This window comes from Myxine glutinosa, chromosome 5, assembly GCF_964187855.1.
Source record: "Myxine glutinosa chromosome 5, kmMyxGlut1.1, whole genome shotgun sequence".
NCBI classification, from domain to species: domain Eukaryota; kingdom Metazoa; phylum Chordata; class Myxini; order Myxiniformes; family Myxinidae; genus Myxine; species Myxine glutinosa.
In genome coordinates this window covers 127,238,650-127,257,119 of record NC_136265.1, presented here as the reverse complement: position 1 = coordinate 127,257,119, position 18,470 = coordinate 127,238,650, and the positions used below count along the sequence as shown (strand labels likewise).

Below are 18,470 nucleotides of genomic sequence, written 5' to 3'. Positions count from 1 at the left end.
ATGTTTAATGTATAATCAACTCGGGAACTCTGAAAACCCGTTTATCGGGTTCGCATACATATAATCCAAGCCAAAAAGCATACGTCAGAACCAAAGCCACGCCTCTCAGGCGAGGCACGCTTTGGTGGTCATGTGACCGACAGGTGCAAGCAATTATAACCTCGGCGCCGCGGTTTGTCCGCCGGTTACGTCACCGGCTTGGGCAAGGAGATTATGTTGCTGGTCTCGAGCTTTGGGGGACCCATCGGTCGCTACAATGTAACTTTGTTTAAAAACGTCATCCATTTAATAGGTAGCCGCTTGTATGTTGGAAGTTTAGTGTCAATCGCTGAAGCAGTTGCGGAGAGAATGAATTTTAAAGCGAATAAAGGTGAAAAGTGAGGGCCTTGGCCGATGTTCCACAACATTGTCGACGAATGGTCGTGGACGCCGATTACCAGTTTTAAATGTAAATATGGTCAAAGTTATAAAATAAGAAGCGGAAAAGATGTTGGCGTGTTGGCGTTGCCTCTCAACCATTTCCAGTGTAAACTCCATTGTCTAGGCTCACGTGGCCCGGAGTGAACAGACTGAGGCTGCACCGGCCGACTTTCATTTACGTATATTTTCGGTTATAGAAATTTTCCGACTGTTTTGTGATTTTTCATGGAATATTGACTTTGATTTGCATCAGAATGCGGATTTAAGCTTTCGACTCCACCTAGAAGGTTCTAAACATTTATATGAGTGAGTGGTTAGAAAAGGCTTTTTTTTGTTTTTTTTGTTTTTTTTGTATACAAGATCGAGGCTCGTGAAAGAGCGAACATTTATCACACAGAAAGACAAACCGACAAACCGACACATAACCGACAAACCGACACATAAAACAAATAACATCGGGAGCGGTAGACAAGATGGGGAGAGAGGGGGAAGGACACAAACACAACATTTGAGAGCAGGAACCGAGAGACATGGAGACATCGAGAGATCTGTGGGAGGGAGAGGGCTTTGGGGGGGAGGCATGGGAAAGGGGGTGGGAGAGGCATAAAACATATGGACACTGCCAGGACTACCAGGAAAGAAGTTGGAATTACAAACAAGGTGGATCTGGGGTGAATTAGTGGGGGTAGAAAAGATCAAGGTTTTGGATGGGGGAAGATAAGAGATGGTGGTGAACAGCTGTTTTAAAGACCTGGAGGGAGGAGTGGGATTGAAGGGAGTGTGGGAGTTTGGTCCAGAGGCGGGAGAAAAGAGGAATGAAGGAGTGAAGGTGAGCAGAGAGCCGAGATTTCGGCAGTTTAACCATCAGAGGCTTGCTGGCAGATCTTGTGTGACCTGTAGGAATATTTGGCGGACAGAGCACAGAGAGAGCTGGGGGAGCAAGGCCGGAGAGGAGTCGGTAGAAGACAGAAAGACCACCTACCTGCCTGCGGTGAGTGAGTGAAAGGCCCTCAGAGATAGCTTCATCGCGGGAGATTCCAATGATTCTGAAAGCTTTGGTTTCAACAGCGTGAAGACGAGCTAGGTGTGAGGCAGGAGCTCCAGCCCAGAGGGGAGAACAGTATTCCATTGAGCTGCGGATGAAAGCCTTGCATGTGGTGAGGAGCTCAGGTGTGCCTAGGAAGGACTTCGCACGACGGAGGATGCCCGGTCGGCGACTGGCTTTGCAGGCCAGCTTGGAAATGTGGTTTTCCCAAGAAAGATCATGGCAGATAGTGAGACCCAAAAGCTTGAGCGACAGAACTTCTTGGAGAGGATTGTTGAGAAAGTGGATGGGAGGGTTGTCCAGTCGATCTTTTCGGAGAGACATAGTAAGAGTGTGAGATTTGTCAGGATTGAAAGACATGTTCCACTTGTTTGACCAGTCTGTGATTTTGTCCAGGTCTTCAGAGAGTGAGGAGGCTGCAGACTGCTGATCTGAGGGAAGAGGAATGGAGCGGCAGAGAGTGGAGTCGTCAGCAAAGAGATAGAGAGGATTTTCCAGAGAGTCGGAGAGATCATTGATAAAGACCAGAAAAAGCACAGGGCCCAGCACACTACCTTGGGGAACTCCAGCCTGAACAGGAAGGGGAGATGAGAGAAATCCATTCAGGGCCACACGTTGACTACGACCAGAGAGGAAGTCCGCAAGCCATGAGTGGAGATTTCCATGGATACCATAGGAGTAGAGTTTGGTGAGCAGAGCGGGGTGCCAGACCGTATCGAAGGCACGTGATATGTCAAGGGAGACAGCTCTGATTTCCTGTTTGGCATTGAGGACCTCCATCCATTGTTGAGACAGCAGAAGCAGCATGTCCAGAGTAGAGTGACCTGGTCTGAAACCAAATTGATGATCAGAGATCAAGCCATTGGAGAAGAGGAAAGATTTCATATCCGAAGCAATGATGGATTCCATGACTTTGCTGATAATTGGGAGCAGGCTGATTGGTCTGTAGTTAAAAGGATCGATATGTATGTATATGTATATGTTATAGATATGTATGTATATGTAATATGTGTATAGAAAGCATACCTCCACCAGGTTGAACAGTTTACGTTTTGTATCCACTGATACTGACAGGTCGGATCTGGATTCGGACCTGAACCAAAATCGATTCGGCTCGTTCTTGTCACCGTACCAACCCATTCACCAAGTTTTGTCCGAATCAATCCATAATTTGTTGCGATATCCTGCTCACAGAGGCGCCGACAGACTAACGCGGGTGAAAAGTGTGATCGCATTGCGATATTATCTTCATCCGAATGAAGCAGCATTTACACTGTGAAGTGACACTGACAGATTCTCTGTCCAAAGCAATGTTTCCATATGCGAGCATGCGCGCTAAACCTTTTCATATGATAAAACTAATCAAGCAACAAGTTTGTTATGTAACTAAAGCTAAACCTTTGAACAAATGCTTCACCAATTGCTCGCTACATGCAATCCATGGCAGCATCGTACGGGTCAGTATCACGCCTCGTATTAGCGCTGCCTCTGTCACTCTCATATCATTCCCATCATGAATCAGTGCAATTTATTTTAGGTTTATATTTATATTTACATATTGGAAGACTTACTTGCATTTAAAAAAAGGAAATAGTGTATTCTATTCATTTACGCCATGGCGGCCGTGTCTGTCACTCGTTTAGTCCGGAGACACAAGTGGGCAGTGGATTTCGCTTCCAGGTAGGTGGTGGTTTACCTCATTTATTACCTCACCTCTTTTATGAGACAATATTCTGAATTTCTAAACTTCCCATTGGAGGGGACGTTTAATGCTAAGCTGTTCGTCCTGTATGCAGGTATAGCCGTATAGTATAGGCTTCGTTTTGCGGTGTTTCGATGCCTTCTGAGCATTTGCTTTGTGATACTGACTGGAAATTTCAATCCCATAAACTGCAATGACTTGTCCGGTTCAAGTTTCCTTTTAGTCACAGAAATATTACAATGTGGATTTTCTGATACACGGTGGGGAGGGTGGAAGAAGTGGTAGGGGGTCATTGGGGAGGGAGGAGGTGGGGGGAGGGAGGGAGGGAGGAGGGAGGGAGAAGGAGGGAGGGAGAAGGAGGGAGGAGGGAGGGAGAGGAGGTGGAAGAGTGTTATGGGGGTAAGAGGTGGAAGATGGTTATGGGGGGAGGAGGTGGAAGAGGGTTATGGGGGTGAAGAGGAGAGGAATATGGGGGGTTGGGGGGGGGGGGAGAGGAGTTGTAAGAGGGTTATGGGGGTAAGAGGGGAGGAGGTGGAAGATGGTTATGGGGGGAGAGAGGGGAGGAGGTGGAAGAGGGTTATGGGGGTGAAGAGGAGAGGATTATGGGGGGTAGGAGGGGGGAGAGGAGTTGGAAGAGGGTTATGGGGGTAAGAGGTGGAAGAGGGTTATGGGGGTAAGAGGTGGAAGATGGTTATGAGGGGAGGAGGTGGAAGAGGGTTATGGGGGGGGAAGAGGAGAGGAGGTGGAAGAGGGGAGGAGGTGGAAGAGGGTTATGGGGGATTATGGGGGGGAGGGGAGAGGTGCAAAAGGATTGATTATTGGGGGGAGAGGGGGGATGTATGAAGGGTGATGAGGTGTAAGAAGGGTGAAGATGAGGTGGGAGAGGGGTGAGGAGGAACAAGTGGAAGAGGTGATGAGGAAGAGTGATGTGGAGGGGTTGAGATGCACAAAGGGGTGATGTGTGGAGGAGGGTGAAGAAGAGTGGTGATAAATGGCAGGTGGTAAGGAGGAGGGGTTAGAAGTGAGGGGAGGGTGAAGTGGTGATGAGAAGTGAGGAAAGATGGTGAGTGAAGAGGTGAAGAGGAAAGGAGGGGTATTGAAGGGGAAGCACAAAAGGAGTGTAGGAAGGGGGTAGGAGAAAGTAGAGGAGTGGATGATTGCTTGAGAGGAAGAGGTGAGGATTCATTCTTGAACACACCAATCTTAAATTTTTGTTCACCTTTAATGGTTTAGGATTGTTCCAGGTTCAAGTTCAAGTTCAATAAGAACACCGAGGAAGGTAAAAACCTGCACACCACTTCCGTATAACCTGAGAGCTTATAAATCTCTCAGGTTGAGTGAGGGTCCGATGTTTGAGTGTGGGAACCTGGGACCCATTTAATAAATTCTATCCACACATCAATCCCTGGTGTTGGGCTAGCGGCTAGGGTGCCGGCTTAGGATCCTAGGATCCTGGGTTCGAATCCCGGTCGATCGCTGAATTAACGCCAGGGGGGTTGACTCAGCCTGTCATCCTTCCGAGGTCGGCAAATTGAGTACCAGTTCACTGGTAATTCCCTGCTTGTCGTTAAAGGCGGCAAAAAGGGTTGGCGTCAGGAAGGGCATCCGGCCATAAAACATTGCTTCAAAAAGGGGACCGAAAAACAACAACAACCACAGTTCCCGAAAAAGGCCAACCCCCGCTTGCGGGGAAAAATGGCCTCTAAAGGTGGTTTATCCACACATCAATATTTTTTACCTTAAACCTATTTCTTTCCCGAGAGGGGACCTTTGGGGACGAGAAATGCCCCATGTCATTCTCTGAAGGTTTCAAATAACTGATGTACAGTGCATTTAGTAGGTCACTTTATTGGATGCATATCATAACTATGACGTCATAGGTCACGTGACATGGCGGCCATATTGGATTTAATGCAATCCTTTAAAATGCATCCCTGCCTTCATTTATCGATCGATTGAGTTTAAACTTTGACCACTTCTAGTATGGCACTCGATAGGAGGCATATCCTAATTATGACGTCATAGGTCATGTGACATGGCGGGATGGAGCGGTATGGTCCCCGGATCATCACTGCCCACAGTTTTAGCCTTGAGGGGAAACGCCTCTCTGCCCCTCTTGCCTCCCGCTCCCTTCATTTTATGTTTTATGTGTCTGTTTGTCTTTTTTTGTGTTTAATGCGTTAGCTCTTTTTTAGTTTTATGTTTTAGTTAGTTAGTTTAATGCGTTAAACAAAAAAAACAAAAAAAATTCAGAAAGTATTCAGACCCCTTCACTTTTTTCACATTTTGTTATGTTGCAGCCTTATGGTGAAATCGTTTAAATTCATTTTTTCCCTCATCAATCTACACTCAATACCCCATAATGACAAAGAGAAAACAGGATTTTAGAAAGTTTTGAAAATTTATTAAAAAGAAAAACTGAAATAGCACATTGACAAAAGTATTCAGACCCATTGCTATGACACTTGAAATTTAGCTCAGGTGCCTCCCATTTCTCTTGATCATCTTTGAGATGTTTCTACACCTTGATTGGAGTTCACCTGTGGTAAAGTCAATTGATTGGACTTGATTTGGAAAGGCACACACCTGTCTATATAAGGTCTCACAGCCGACAATGCATATCAGAGCAAAAACCAAGCCATGAGGTCGAAGGAACTGCCTGCAGAGCTCAGAGACCGGATTGTGTCGAGGCACAGATCTGGGGAAGCCTACAAAAAAATCTCTGCTGCATTGAAGATTCCCAAGAGCACAGTGGCCTCCATAATTCTTAAATGGAAGAAGTTTGGAACAACCAGGACTCTTCGTAGAGCTGGCCGCCCGTCCAAACTGAGCAATCGGGGGAGAAGGGCCTTGGTGAGAGGTGACCAAGTACCCGATGGTCACTCTGGCTGAGCTCCAGAGATCCTGTGTGGAGATGGAAGAAACTTCCAGAAGGACAACCATCACTGCAACACTCCACCGATCTGGGCTTTATGGCAGAGTGGCCAGACGGAAGCCTCTCCTCAGTGAAAGACACATGAAAGCCCGCTTGGAGTTTGCAATAGAGCACCTAAAGGACTCTCAAGACTGTGAGAAACAAGATTCTGTGGTCTGATGAAACCACGATTGAACTGTTTGGCTTCCGTCTGGCCAAGTCTGAATACTTTCTGAATGCACTGTATGAGCACGTTCACGTGGCTCGTAATGAATACGATTTCGTGATTTCAAAATTTCATAAAACCTTCATCCTTTTCCATCGAATCAGTGACCCTGAGAAACTACGACCCACTCAAGACTGTTTGGCTCGACACGTATTATGCAGTCACTACCTGGCTCAAGGCCGTATCCACCAAGGCACAGGTACCACGACCGGAGGAAAGTGGGTCGGAGTTTTATAAAAACGGAATGCTCCTTGCGTCCAAAACTAATGCCAATGGATCCTGCTCTCGTCAAATAACCAGGTTTAAGGTGTAGACGCTGATGTTTGAATGGAATCGCAATATAAGTCACTTTACTGAAGTTGGTTCACACACATCATGTGGAAGTCTTACTCGTCGGTCTGACTGACCTTCCCTAATACACTTGTTGTTTCCCCCACTTCCGGGCAGACCTCGTGGAGAACGACAGCTCGAGCTGGCCGCACCGGCCGGGTACTCGGAGCGGCCTCTTCCAGACATCAGTGTGCAGGATGCAGATCACTCGCTTGTGGAGAAGGTAAAGGCTCCACACGCACCTACCTCGAATAGACACTCGACGTGTTCAGTCGGCTAAAGTGAGTGCCGGTTTGTGTGCGCGTTCATTGTTGACGAGAACGTTAAACTTGTGAGCACTTCCATCGATGCCTGAATTTCATCACTTCCTCACGGTGACTTGCGGTGACCTCTAAGAGGTCATGCAGCCACGACTCGGTTTCCGAACGTATCCGATTGCGTTTCCAACTGTTTGTCCGTGCCGTGTGCAGCGTTGCTGGGACATAGCGCTGGGGCCCCTGAAGCAAATCCCCATGAACTTGTTTATCATGTACATGGCCGGGAATACCATCTCCATATTTCCCATCATGATGGTTGCGATGATGGCTTGGAGGCCGATTCAAGCTTTAATGGCCATGTCCTCAAGTAAGTGGCTGCTAAACTCCGGCTTTCTTCTTCTTTTTTTTCACCTCGCCTGCCACTAGGATGGTTGTGTGTGTGTGTGTGTGTGTGTGTGTGTGTGTGTGTGTGTGTGTGTGTGTGTGTGTGTGTGTGTGTGTGTGTGTGTGTGTGTGTGTGTGTGTGTGTGTGTGTGTGTGTGTGTGTCTACTTTATTGATGCTTTATCTATATAACTTAAGCAAAATGCTCTGTCTTGTTACTTGCAAAATCGAAGATTTTACAAGTATATTGGTCGGTTGCGTTTGTGGTTCTGTCTGTCACGGGCCTGCAGGTCACAATTCGAAACCGATCGTCACGAAACTTAACCAAGTTGTATAGGTCGTCCCAATTGAGAAATCTATTGTTTTGGGGGTCAAAAGGTCAACATAGGCCAAAGGTCACCAACTTTGCCAAATTTCTAAAATCCTCAATTTTCATCCGATTGACTTGAAATTTGAAGAGGACTTGCATATCTGGTCACTGAATTCAACCACCAAGTATATTTGAGGTCAACATAGGCCAAAAGGTCAACATAGGCCAAATTTCTAAAATCCTTAATTTTTATCCGATTGACTTGAAATTTGAAGAGGACTTGTATATCTGGTCACTGAAGTCAACCACCAAGTATATTTGAAGTCAACATAGGCCAAAAGGTCAACACAGGCCAAATTTCTGAAATCCTCAATTTTCATCCGATTGACTTGAAATATCTGGTCACTGAATTCAACTACAAATTATATTTTAGGTGAACATAGGCCAAATTTCTAAAATCACCAATTTTCATTTGATTGACTTGAAATTCTAAGAGGATTTACATATCTGGTCACTGAATTCAACCACCAATTATATTTTAGGTGAACATAGGCCAAAAGGTTAACATAGGCCGAATTTCTAAAATCACAAATTTCATTTGATGGACTTGAAATTCTAAGAGGATTTACATATATGGTCACTGAATTCAACCACCAACTATTTTTGAGGTCAACATAGGCCAAGTTTTTATAATCCTCAATTTTCATCCGATTGACTTGAAAATTGAACAGCATTTGCACATTGAGTCACCAAATAGGGAAACTAAATATTTTTGAGGTCCAAAGGTCAACTCAAGGTCAACCTTCCAAAATCATCATTTTTCATCTGAAAAATCGTCACTTTTCTTCCTGTTGACCCGAGCTTTGATCAAGTTTGTCAATTTTAATCTTGATGAAATGGACAATTTGCTGTATCGATGGAATTTTTTTTCCTTGGGGGTGGGAGCGGATTTTGCAAGTATCGTGCTCCGCATGACGTCTCCTTGTTACTTTGTTGAATCCGTGCAACAAACTCCAAACTGCATAAATAACGACTTGACCGACGTTGTCATTACCACTTGAAATTGATTGGGTCGTCGGCTTTGAACGATTTATTAAATGGCACAAAAGATTTATGTCGGGCAAGGCTAAGGTGCAATGCTTTGCCAACCGGTCTTCATCCGGGACTCTGCCGTGTGCCCATTGTCGAATCCCCTCGTGAGGAGTAGGGGGAAAAAATCACACGTGTCGAACAAGATGCCGACCCAACATCATTTTTTAAGGTGGATGAAAACACGAGGTCTTCCCATATGCCTATCACTCACGTTATGCCACCTTGATCGGTACCCCGAGGACGATGCTCAACACGGGTGGGCAGGGTGCCTGCACAGTCCCGGATGAAGACCGCTCGGTGGTCGACATGTCGGATCCGGACTTTGCCTTCTGTGTAGCTGCACGAGTTGGTGATGCCTTCAGTTTTGAGTATTGTCCCACGTACAGATATCATTAAAACGTGAATTACACAGACACCGCTATTTTAGGGCCAGCACAGACACACTTGGGACACTGAGCACCAAAAACCCGCTAATGGAGACAAAGTTCATCAAAACTTCAGCGGAATTGCAAATACTTTTTAATCCTCTCCTAATCCTCAAACGATCCGGAGTGTCTTCACATTACCACTTTCGATGCATCTTCCCTCCAATGAAACGTGTACTGTAACTCATCATCTCAGGAACAAATGTGTCCTCTCTCTCTCTCTCTCTCTCCCGCCATTGTTATTCGTTCCCAGCTTTGCGCCTGCTTGATGGTTCTGGACAACAATGGCTTCAGGGTGCAGTTTACCTTATAGGTAACTTGTTGGGCCTCGCACTTGCACTGTACAAGTGCCAGTCCATGGGGCTTTTGCCCACTCACGAGTCTGACTGGCTGGCCTTCATCGAGCCACCGCAGGTGAGCACCGCGTCACGTGCTCGTGTTCATACTCCTTTTCACTCTCTATCGATATCTGTTTAAATGCGTTTTTATCCTGTCGCTGCTATGCAGAGTGTGGAGTTTTCCGGCGGAGGATTGGGCCTCTTCCCTCAGGATTTCAAGTCTCTATCACATTAACGCTCAAGCGGGTAGGCTGCGCACGTCTGCCCTCGGTGTCGAACATCTGCCGCTCCATGATCCCGGCTGCCGTTGTCCCTCGCAGTTCAGAACGTCCTTCACATGCACCGAAGAGCGTGCTCCCAGTCACGTGACAAACAGTGCCATAGACAAGAAACCTTTTTATTGATGTTTTACAAAATGCATCTTGTACAGGAACACAATGAATTCTCTGCATACCTGGATTCCTTCACAAAGCAATGTGGGGTCAAACAGCACGTTTTGGAATGGGAAGAGCGCATAGTCCTTTAATGTAAATGGGGTTTCAGTTCAACCCGTGGGTGGAGCAGTTAGTTACAGGAAGTGGAGTGTGGGGGGGGGGGGGTGGAATGGGGGAGGGAGGGGTGGAGTGGGGGGGGGAGGGGTGAAGGACAGAGCTTTAACTCCTGTGTCCTGGGAAGAGGCAAATGCCATTCCCAGGAATGCATTTGGTGTTGCCTGAAGCTCGTTGAAGCTTTTGGATATTCCAGGGGGATTTACACGATTATGTTACAAACGTTTGTGATTGCTGGGGAATAAAAGTGAAACTTCTTCCCAAATGATAAAAGTCAACAACTTATTTTACTTCCCAGGTAAACTGTACTTAGGAGTGGGGTGCGGAGGGGGTGGGGGGGGTTGAAAGGTGAGAGAAGAGGAGGAGGAGGAGGAGGAGGAGTGTGGGTGGGGGGTTGAAAGGTGAGAGGAGGAGGAGGAGGAGTGTGGGTGGGGGGGGTTGAAAGGTGAGAGGAGGAGTGTGGGTGGGGGGTTGAAAGGTGAGAGGAGGAGGAGTGTGGGTGGGGGGTTGAAAGGTGAGAGGAGAGGAGGAGTGTGGGTGGGGGTTTGAAAGGTGAGAGGAGGAGTGTGGGTGGGGGGTTGAAAGGTGAGATGAGGAGTGTGGGTGGGGGGTTGAAAGGTGAGAGGAGGAGTGTGGGTGGGGGGTTGAAAGGTGAGAGGAGGAGTGTGGGTCGGGGGTTGAAAGGTGAGAGGAGAGGAGGAGTGTGGGTGGGGGGTTGAAAGGTGAGAGGAGAGGAGGAGGAGTGTGGGTGGGGGGTTGAAAGGTGAGAGGAGGAGTGTGGGTGGGGGGTTGAAAGGTGAGAGGAGAGGAGTGGGAGATTGGGGGGTTGAAAGGTGAGACGTGGTGGGGGGGGGGGCGAGGGTGGTTTGTGGGAGGTATAGGGGTGAACCTTAAATACAGTGAAACTTGGACTTGCATAGCAAATGCATGATTTGACATTTGTGAAGTGAAATGTTGTTTTAATGAAGGATTGGGTGTTGATGATGATTGAGTTTTTATCTCTATCGTGGAACTTTGCGTTTCTGTCCCGTAAAGGGAGATCCGTTTCCGGGTATCCGAGTCTCCCACTGACGAGTCATTACAAAAAAAAAGCTGGCACACTGAACCATGAACGGCCGCTGGGATTATTCGTTTCTTCAGTTATTATTCTGTGAAGTGCGATTTGTTTGTTGTGCAAAGGATGGCGCGAGAATCACACGACGTGCACGTGGACTGGAGGAGCCCGTGCTCGGTTAAAAACGCATCGCAATAGCTCTTTCCGCGACAAATTCCCTCCATTTACGTTACAGGGAAAGATACGACACGATTTCTCAGTTCGAGACAGGTTGATTGCGACATTATAAAAGTGATCACGGTTGGGTGGAGAGCTGTATACTGTGAACCTCTTGCATGCCGCACAAAGCCTTGGGATACACTGGAAGACACTCGCACAAGCCGTGATGCAGTTCCGGGTTATAATGTGCGGCCTTGCGAGACCATGACCGCTGCATTGTAAAAAAACCAATAAATATCAACACGAAAAAACAACTGTTCGCCTACAAAAGGAAAATTCTTACGATTAAAAAAATCATAACTTGGTGTAAATTCTGCTGCCTGTCGTACACACCGAGTGGATGGCATCACACGAGAGAGAAGCGTTGGTAGTGCACATGTGGCGAGTACAACCGGCGGACGTGTGATCGACGACCGACGTCGAATTACAAGCAACTCCGGTGGTGTTATGGAGAGTACGGAGCATGCAGCGTTCGCAAAGTCCGCCCGACGTGGCGAAACCCTTGCGCTTATGTACAAGCGATGCCTTTCCCTTGGTTTTCCACCTTCCACCAGCAGGGAATGGAGCTTTTCGCGGCGAGTCGGCACTCTGCTTCACGCTGTGCCAGCAAAACCCTGAACTGCGCGGGATACATTCGGAACTGCACTGTCTGTCGGGAGTTCAGCACCAACTGGTTTGGCAGCGGCCCTGCAAGTCTCAGCCAAGTAGAGCAACAGCTTCAACCGTTCCATGACAATCTTGCATCAATGACTATTGCACATCATGTGTGTGGATCCAACTTCAAGCCTTAATGGCTCGTACAGTCATAAGAACCCACGTCTGGTAACTCGGCCTTTGGCACAAACGGTGGATGCAACGATGAAGCAGAGCTTTCGACATGAGCCCAAATCAGCGTGCCAAACGAAGAGGATGCATCCATTTCCACGACAGACTCCACCCCGAACACACCAGATGGCTCCATCCGATTGAAAACCAGGAGCTGCGAGCCCTGATCGTTGGCTTTCGATTGAGGAAAAACAATAAACCATCACTTTGTGGAAGAGGACCAATCAGTTGCCACTGTACATAGCAAATACAACACATTATAGCGTGACCTTTCCCTCATCGGGTTCATCGGCTTTCCACCGCTGCAGAGGGTTCTCCATGGACAAGGATCTCCCAGAATTATTCGAGCAACGCAAGCACAAAAATATTGGAGCTAGTGCTTGGGAATAGCCATCTTTGTGGTGAAGAATGGCAACTGGGTGTTCCTCACACCATGCACGCCACGGCAATTGTACTTTACAATCAGCTGCGCGTCGCCGTCATGACGTTTCATAAATAAAATAAGTATATAAATAAGGAATCACGTCAATTGTGTGAGTGTGTGTGTGTGTGTCTTCTATATATCTATATATTTATATAATAGGCCACCTAATCTGCAAAGTGAAGTTTGAATGGACAACGCAGGCCGCAGCGGATGAGTTCATCAATGGGAACTGGAAGAGAAGTTGGGGTTCCAATGAATGGCTATTGCTGTGGCACCGGACGGGCTCGAGAATCAGGAGTAGATGGTGATGACTTCCCGTCCACTGCCCCTTACGAGGAGGACCCGCTCCAATCCTTCGGTCAGTACTTCAAGAAACTCCATGTCTGTTTGGAGGGTCAAAGGGTAACGAGGACCATTCTGTTGCAGCATCGGCGATTACCTTTACAATCCTCCGGGTGCTATCACTGGATTGGAGAATCGTACGCAGAATTAATTAATTTTCTGCCTTGTTTAAACAATTTTTGAACCCAAATGTAAAGCCAATCCTGATCAAGGCTACTTGCATTATTCAAACCACAAATTAAATTGTTAATCACGACTCAGGTTTCAACTTTAGAGCACAAGTCGTCATCCCCGCACATCAATCCGAACCTTAACCTACATCCCCCGCAATAGGTCTGGGAATAGTTCCCTGCACAGTGGTTGGTGGGTTGTTAGGGTTAGGGTTCGGGTTGTTAGGGTTAGGGTTGTTAGGGTTAGGGTCGCCCCTGCACATCAATCAGAACCTTGACCTACATCCCCCGCAATAGCTCTGGGAATAGTTCCCTGCACAGTGGTTGGTGGATACAGTTCTGCTCGCCCTTCTCTGTGCTCGGTGCTCCAGGCATGTTCAGCAGCACCAGCTTCGCGTTCTGGGACTTGCCAAGGATCACCTCGTTGAGTCTGACGGCCGTGTCCATCCGACGCACGTTTGACTTATCCCTGCGAGAACGGGGCGAGCGTTAGAACGAGGGCCGATTCCAGTTCCATCATCACGAGGCAACCGAGCTTTGAAGCCTTAACACGCATCGAGTTACGGTTATTAGCAGTATCTCATGGGTACACTATTGTACAAGATGCAAAACTGCACTGCACACATTGATGTGCAGGTGCAAAAAAGGAATGAAGGAATCACAGCAGTGCTACTGGGAATGGGAAGCAGGCATGCAACACTGGCTCACTGGCTCAGATACAGGAATTGTTATGATGCAATTTGGACGCGGACATCGTGGCGTAAACACTTACAAACGTTCCCACTCGCTGGCAGTACAGGGTGTTGGGGGGGGGAGGAGTAAGAGGTTCAGAAACATGAAGGGAGAGGAAGGTTAGTTTCACCCACGACTTGTCAATTGCCAAATCGAGAAACACCACATTAACATGGTATGGCGTCCCTCAACACCAAAACACCATGCTTGTCATAATACATAGGATTACAACAAGTCTGCAGCATGGATACAAGGGCCTAATAGCTGAGATCTGAATGACATTGTGGCTTCAAATGGAGATTGGAATCTAAGCTCCAACCTGAGTTGATCTAACCAGAATGGCTACCTCATGAAGAACCCAGCTGACTCACAAATGATCTTCGAGGAGGGGGTCATCTGCCCATCCCCAACCTGTCCGGATCGATATCCGATACCAACCAACACCGTGTGGTTCACTCTTAATGCCCACATGGTAACTTGTGATTGGCATTAAAATACAACAACAACAACAGGCATTTTAAGGCCATTTTCCCTGCAAGAGCGGGGGTTAGCCTTGCGGTCCCCATGACAATGTTCTCCATTTTGCCCTATTTTCTGCATCTCCCCTTGTTAACCCCCTTGCCCGCATTTCTTCTTCGACCATCTTTAGCCAAGTCTTTCTCGGGCTTCCCCGTCCTCTACTTCCTTCTACATTCATTTCCACCACTCTTCTCAACCAGTCACTTTCATCCTTCCTCAACACATGACCAAACCATCTCAACCTGTTTCTCTTCACAGCATCCATCACAGGCTCTATTCCCATCATCTTTCGCAATTCATCATTTGTCTTCCTCTCTCTCAACGATAATCCACACATCCACCGAACCATTCGCATTTCCACCCTTTCCAGCCTTCGTTGCTGCTCTACGTTCATGACCCATGTCTCACTCCCATAAATCATAACACTTCTCACACATGCAGCATACACCTTTCCCTTCAGCTTCAACGACACTCCCCTCCTCGTCAGCACGCCACTCAGTTCCCGAAACTTCTTCCATGCACATCTCACTCGAGCAACCGTTGCCGAGTCTGATCCACCTTCTCCATTCAGCATGTCTCCTAGGTAACAAAATGTTTTCACACCTTCCAGCTTCACGCCATCTCCAAGATCCAACTCAACATTTCCTCCATCTGCAGCTCCCTCTGTGCACACCTTACACTTGAATGTAGCTGCCACACTGGTTAATGACCCTCTCAAACCACTACATTTTTGATGAACCCACTCAGCGCACATTGTACATTGAATGGAATTCACTCCGACACCCTTCCTGCACACAGCACACGGCCACTTCCCAGTTCTTTCCACCTCACCACATGCTTTACCACTTGCCATCACCTTCGTTTTTCCGATATTCACCTTCAGACCTTTTGTCTCCATACATTCCTTCCACTTGTTCATCCTCTCCTTCAGTCCATCCATACTTTCTGCAATCAACACCAGATCATCTGCATACAACAACTCCCACAGTAAGCCCTCCTTTACATTCTGAGCCAGCACCTTCATAACAGCTACAAATAGTAGTGGACTTAGTACCGACCCCTGATGCACTCCCACCTTCACCTCAAACTCACCACTGTTCCCGTCCTTCGTCCTTACAGCTGTGCGCGCTCTTTTGTACATTGCCATCACTACTCTGATCAACCATTCCTCCACTCCTAACTTCCTCAATGCCCATGTCACTACTTCACGTGGAACCCTATCGAATGCTTTCTCCAGATCAACAAACCCAAGAAACAACTTCTTCCTCTTCTCCATATACTTCTCCTGCAACTGCCTCACAATAAAAAGCGTGTCTGTCGTTCCTCTTCCTGGCATAAATCCAAACTGCATTTCGTCAATCTTCACTTTATTCCTCATTCTCCTCTCCAACACCCTTTCCAATACCTTCATTCCATGTTCCAATAACTTTATCGCTCGATATCAGCCACAGTCCAGAGGGTCACCTTTCCCCTTGTATAGAGGGACGAGGGTACTCAGTTCCCAATCCACTGGAATGCGGCCTTCTTTCACCACCAGATTGCAGATCTCTGTCATTCTCTTCACACCCCAATTTCCCGCTGCCTTCAACATATCTCCCACAACTCCCGTCAGCCCTCCCGCTTTTCTACTCTTCATTGCTTTTATCGCTTCCTCAACTTCCTTCTCGGTTATCTTCTCTGCCGGTCCTAAAACTGGGTTACTCTCTATGTTGCCATCCCATTCATTCTCTGCATTCAACAGTATTTCCATATATCTCTTCCATCTTCCTTTAATTCCATTTGGGTCCACAACGATTTGCCCCACTTCATCCTTCAAGCAACTCACCCCCATCACATCACACCTCTCTTTCGCTATCTGCTTTGCACTCCTGAATACCGCTCTCTGACCCTCTTCCAAATCCAAGCGTTCTCCGAACATTTTCCTTCATGCCTCCTGTGCCTTTGCTACCTCTTTGTTTGCAGCCTTCTTGGCTGCCTTATAACTTTCATGCTCTGCCTTTTCTGCTCCCGTACCCTTCGCCTTCTGCCACTCCTTGAACGTCTTCCTCTTCTCGTCAATCTTCTTTCCAACTTCATCATCCCACCACCATGTTTCCGAGTGCCTCGGTGGTCCTTTTGTCCATCCACATACCTCACCAACGGCTCCCAACAGACTATCTTTCATTGACATCCAACCACTTTCAAGCTCAACCACATCATCCTCTACCCTACTCAGCCTCTCTTTAAATGCCTCCCTCACTGTCACCTCTTTCAACCTCCACACCTTCATTCTCGGTTGGTACTTCACCCGCCGAGCTCTCCTCGCACCTTTCACCCTTATGTCGCAGACAACCAAGTGGTGCTGTGAAACAGCCTCCTCCCCCGGGATCACCTTTGTGTCCCGGAGGTGCCCTCTATCTCGCCTATGCACCAGCAGGTCGTCAACGGTTGTCGTCGACCCACCTGACGTGTATGTAACAAGCTTATTATCCTCTTTCTGGAACTGAGTATTACAAATCAGCTCCATCAGCAAACTCCAAAATCCTTTCACCTTCTCCATTTCTCACACCATATCCGTAACCCCCCATGAACTCCGTCAAAACCGTCCATACTCCTTCCCACATGTCCATTTAGGTCTCCTCCTACCACAACAACTTCCTCATCTTTCACGTTTTCCATCAGCTTCTCTGAGCACACCAGAACTTGTCCTTCTCCATCGCTCCGACCAACCTGCGGAGCATATCCCGAGATGATGTTCACGAAGAGCTTTCCAATCATCATTTTCACCATCATCAACCTTTCACTCACTCGAGTCACACTCACCACACTGTCTACAAACTCCTCAGAAAATAGGGCACCAACACCATTCACGTCCTCCGGGCACCCTTGCCACACAAACTTGTGGTTGTTGTGATTCGCATTAAAATCTGCACTAGAAAAGGATCTGTCCGTCCGACCAGGTGTGCGAGCTCCACTCATTGGTTGGACAGTTCACCTGACTTTCCGCCCACAATTTCTATCCTTCAGCCACCAATTTAGAAACCCTTTTGAATGGACCCTTCAGAGTTCTTTAGAATATACCCTTCGGAACTTCAAAATTTACTCTTCAGAACCATTTCTCTCAAGCACAGTTTTTATTGCAGAGTTTACAAGGTTCTTGCTGTTATTTATGACTATTTTATCTTGAAATTGTGAGTTGAACGGTGACTGTGATGAGTTTCTGTGGAGTCGGTGATATGATAGGGGAGCAGAAAGCGTTACAATCCGTTACATATTCCGCTGTTTCGACCTGGGAATGACAGTTTGCTTTTATGATCAGTTAGGTGAGAGAAGATGAGACGGCTTCGGAAGGGGAAAGTTGAGGGTTTTGGGTTGGAGGTGGGGGGGGGGGACATTATTAAATATTTTTATGCCAGCCTGATCCGATGTGCCATACATAACATACTCTGCGTTTGAGAGCGTTGGTTCTGCCAAAGCAATTTCTCGGCCTGGGTCATGCTGGTCGGTTTGCCATCCCTCTCCCAGCAGTAGTTAGGATAGGAATTTGGAATTTGTTGAGGGTGCCATTGATAGCTCACCTACTCTTTGCGATGAACACCGTTTGATTTTTAACGTCCACCAACTAATAACGGCAGATGTGAAACCAGTGTAACGTCCAACCAAGGGACATCACAAACATTGATGTATTGTCCTGTCTGTGAACCACGGGGGATGACAGTTTATAGCAGGGTCAGGATTAAAACTCAGGCTAGACAGGTTGGAGGTGAGTGTGCATGTGTCTAGGCCACCCTGTCGGCCTACTGAACCATTAGGTGGCTAAAATCAATAACTGGAAATGCAATCATGGACGACGGAGTAGATGGGTTTATGCCGGGCTCCAAGCCAATGGCAACGGCTCGGCATGTGGCAAAGAGGCCTTTGGGGAAAGGCAGTCCACATTCCCAAGGAGTTGAAAGTTGTAGGAACTTTTCACATTTACACGTACGTCTGCACAATTTCTTATTAAGCACAATTGGCGGGTAAGTTTTGTTCGCTGCCGAAATGGCCTGCCAACACACACAGGCTGCCAAACAAGCCCCAGTTGTCGAGTCAGAATTAAATGCTGACTCTTGAAATGCTCGATTCAAGTGCGGTGCAACTTGTGGCTTACGGCTTTAGGTCAAAGATCTGTTTGAGACCCTCGGGGGTGTGTCTGCCAGGAGATCGAGCGGAGCTT

General features: G+C 47.4%; 2 protein-coding genes across 2 annotated transcripts in view; one reads left to right on the top strand and one right to left on the bottom strand.

Annotated features, from left to right (window-relative positions):
• Nucleotides 1–3,035: 3,035 nt before the first annotated feature.
• Nucleotides 3,036–10,255, top strand: EMC4 (ER membrane protein complex subunit 4). The gene is made up of 5 exons (XM_068116303.2): nt 3,036–3,145; nt 6,755–6,860; nt 7,108–7,261; nt 9,358–9,518; nt 9,612–10,255. Exons 1-5 carry the CDS (start codon nt 3,081–3,083, stop codon nt 9,675–9,677), a joined length of 552 nt encoding a protein of 183 aa, XP_067972404.1. The 5' UTR covers nt 3,036–3,080; the 3' UTR covers nt 9,678–10,255.
• A 174-nt stretch (nt 10,256–10,429) lies between these two features.
• The window catches only part of LOC137427127 (solute carrier family 12 member 5-like), a 369,173-nt gene continuing 361,132 nt past the window's right edge, over nt 10,430–18,470 (bottom strand). The window contains exons 23-25 of the mRNA XM_068116316.2: nt 18,405–18,470; nt 13,360–13,493; nt 10,430–12,895 (exon numbers count right to left, since the gene is read on the bottom strand). The exon at nt 18,405–18,470 is cut by the window's right edge and continues 119 nt beyond it. Of these exons, the coding sequence (XP_067972417.2) occupies nt 12,804–12,895; nt 13,360–13,493; nt 18,405–18,470 (292 nt within the window). The 3' untranslated portion in view covers nt 10,430–12,803. The remainder of the gene's footprint in view (nt 12,896–13,359; nt 13,494–18,404) is intronic.

What these genes read in the sequence shown, in the direction of transcription:
- EMC4 (XM_068116303.2), top strand. Translation starts at nt 3,081, where the DNA reads ATGGCGGCCGTGTCTGTCACTCGTTTAGTCCGGAGACACAAGTGGGCA. An exon ending in GCAGTGGATTTCGCTTCCAG is followed by an intron (nt 3,146 to 6,754) that starts GTAGGTGGTGGT and finishes ACTTCCGGGCAG; the next exon opens with ACCTCGTGGAGAACGACAGC. An exon ending in ATCACTCGCTTGTGGAGAAG is followed by an intron (nt 6,861 to 7,107) that starts GTAAAGGCTCCA and finishes TGCCGTGTGCAG; the next exon opens with CGTTGCTGGGACATAGCGCT.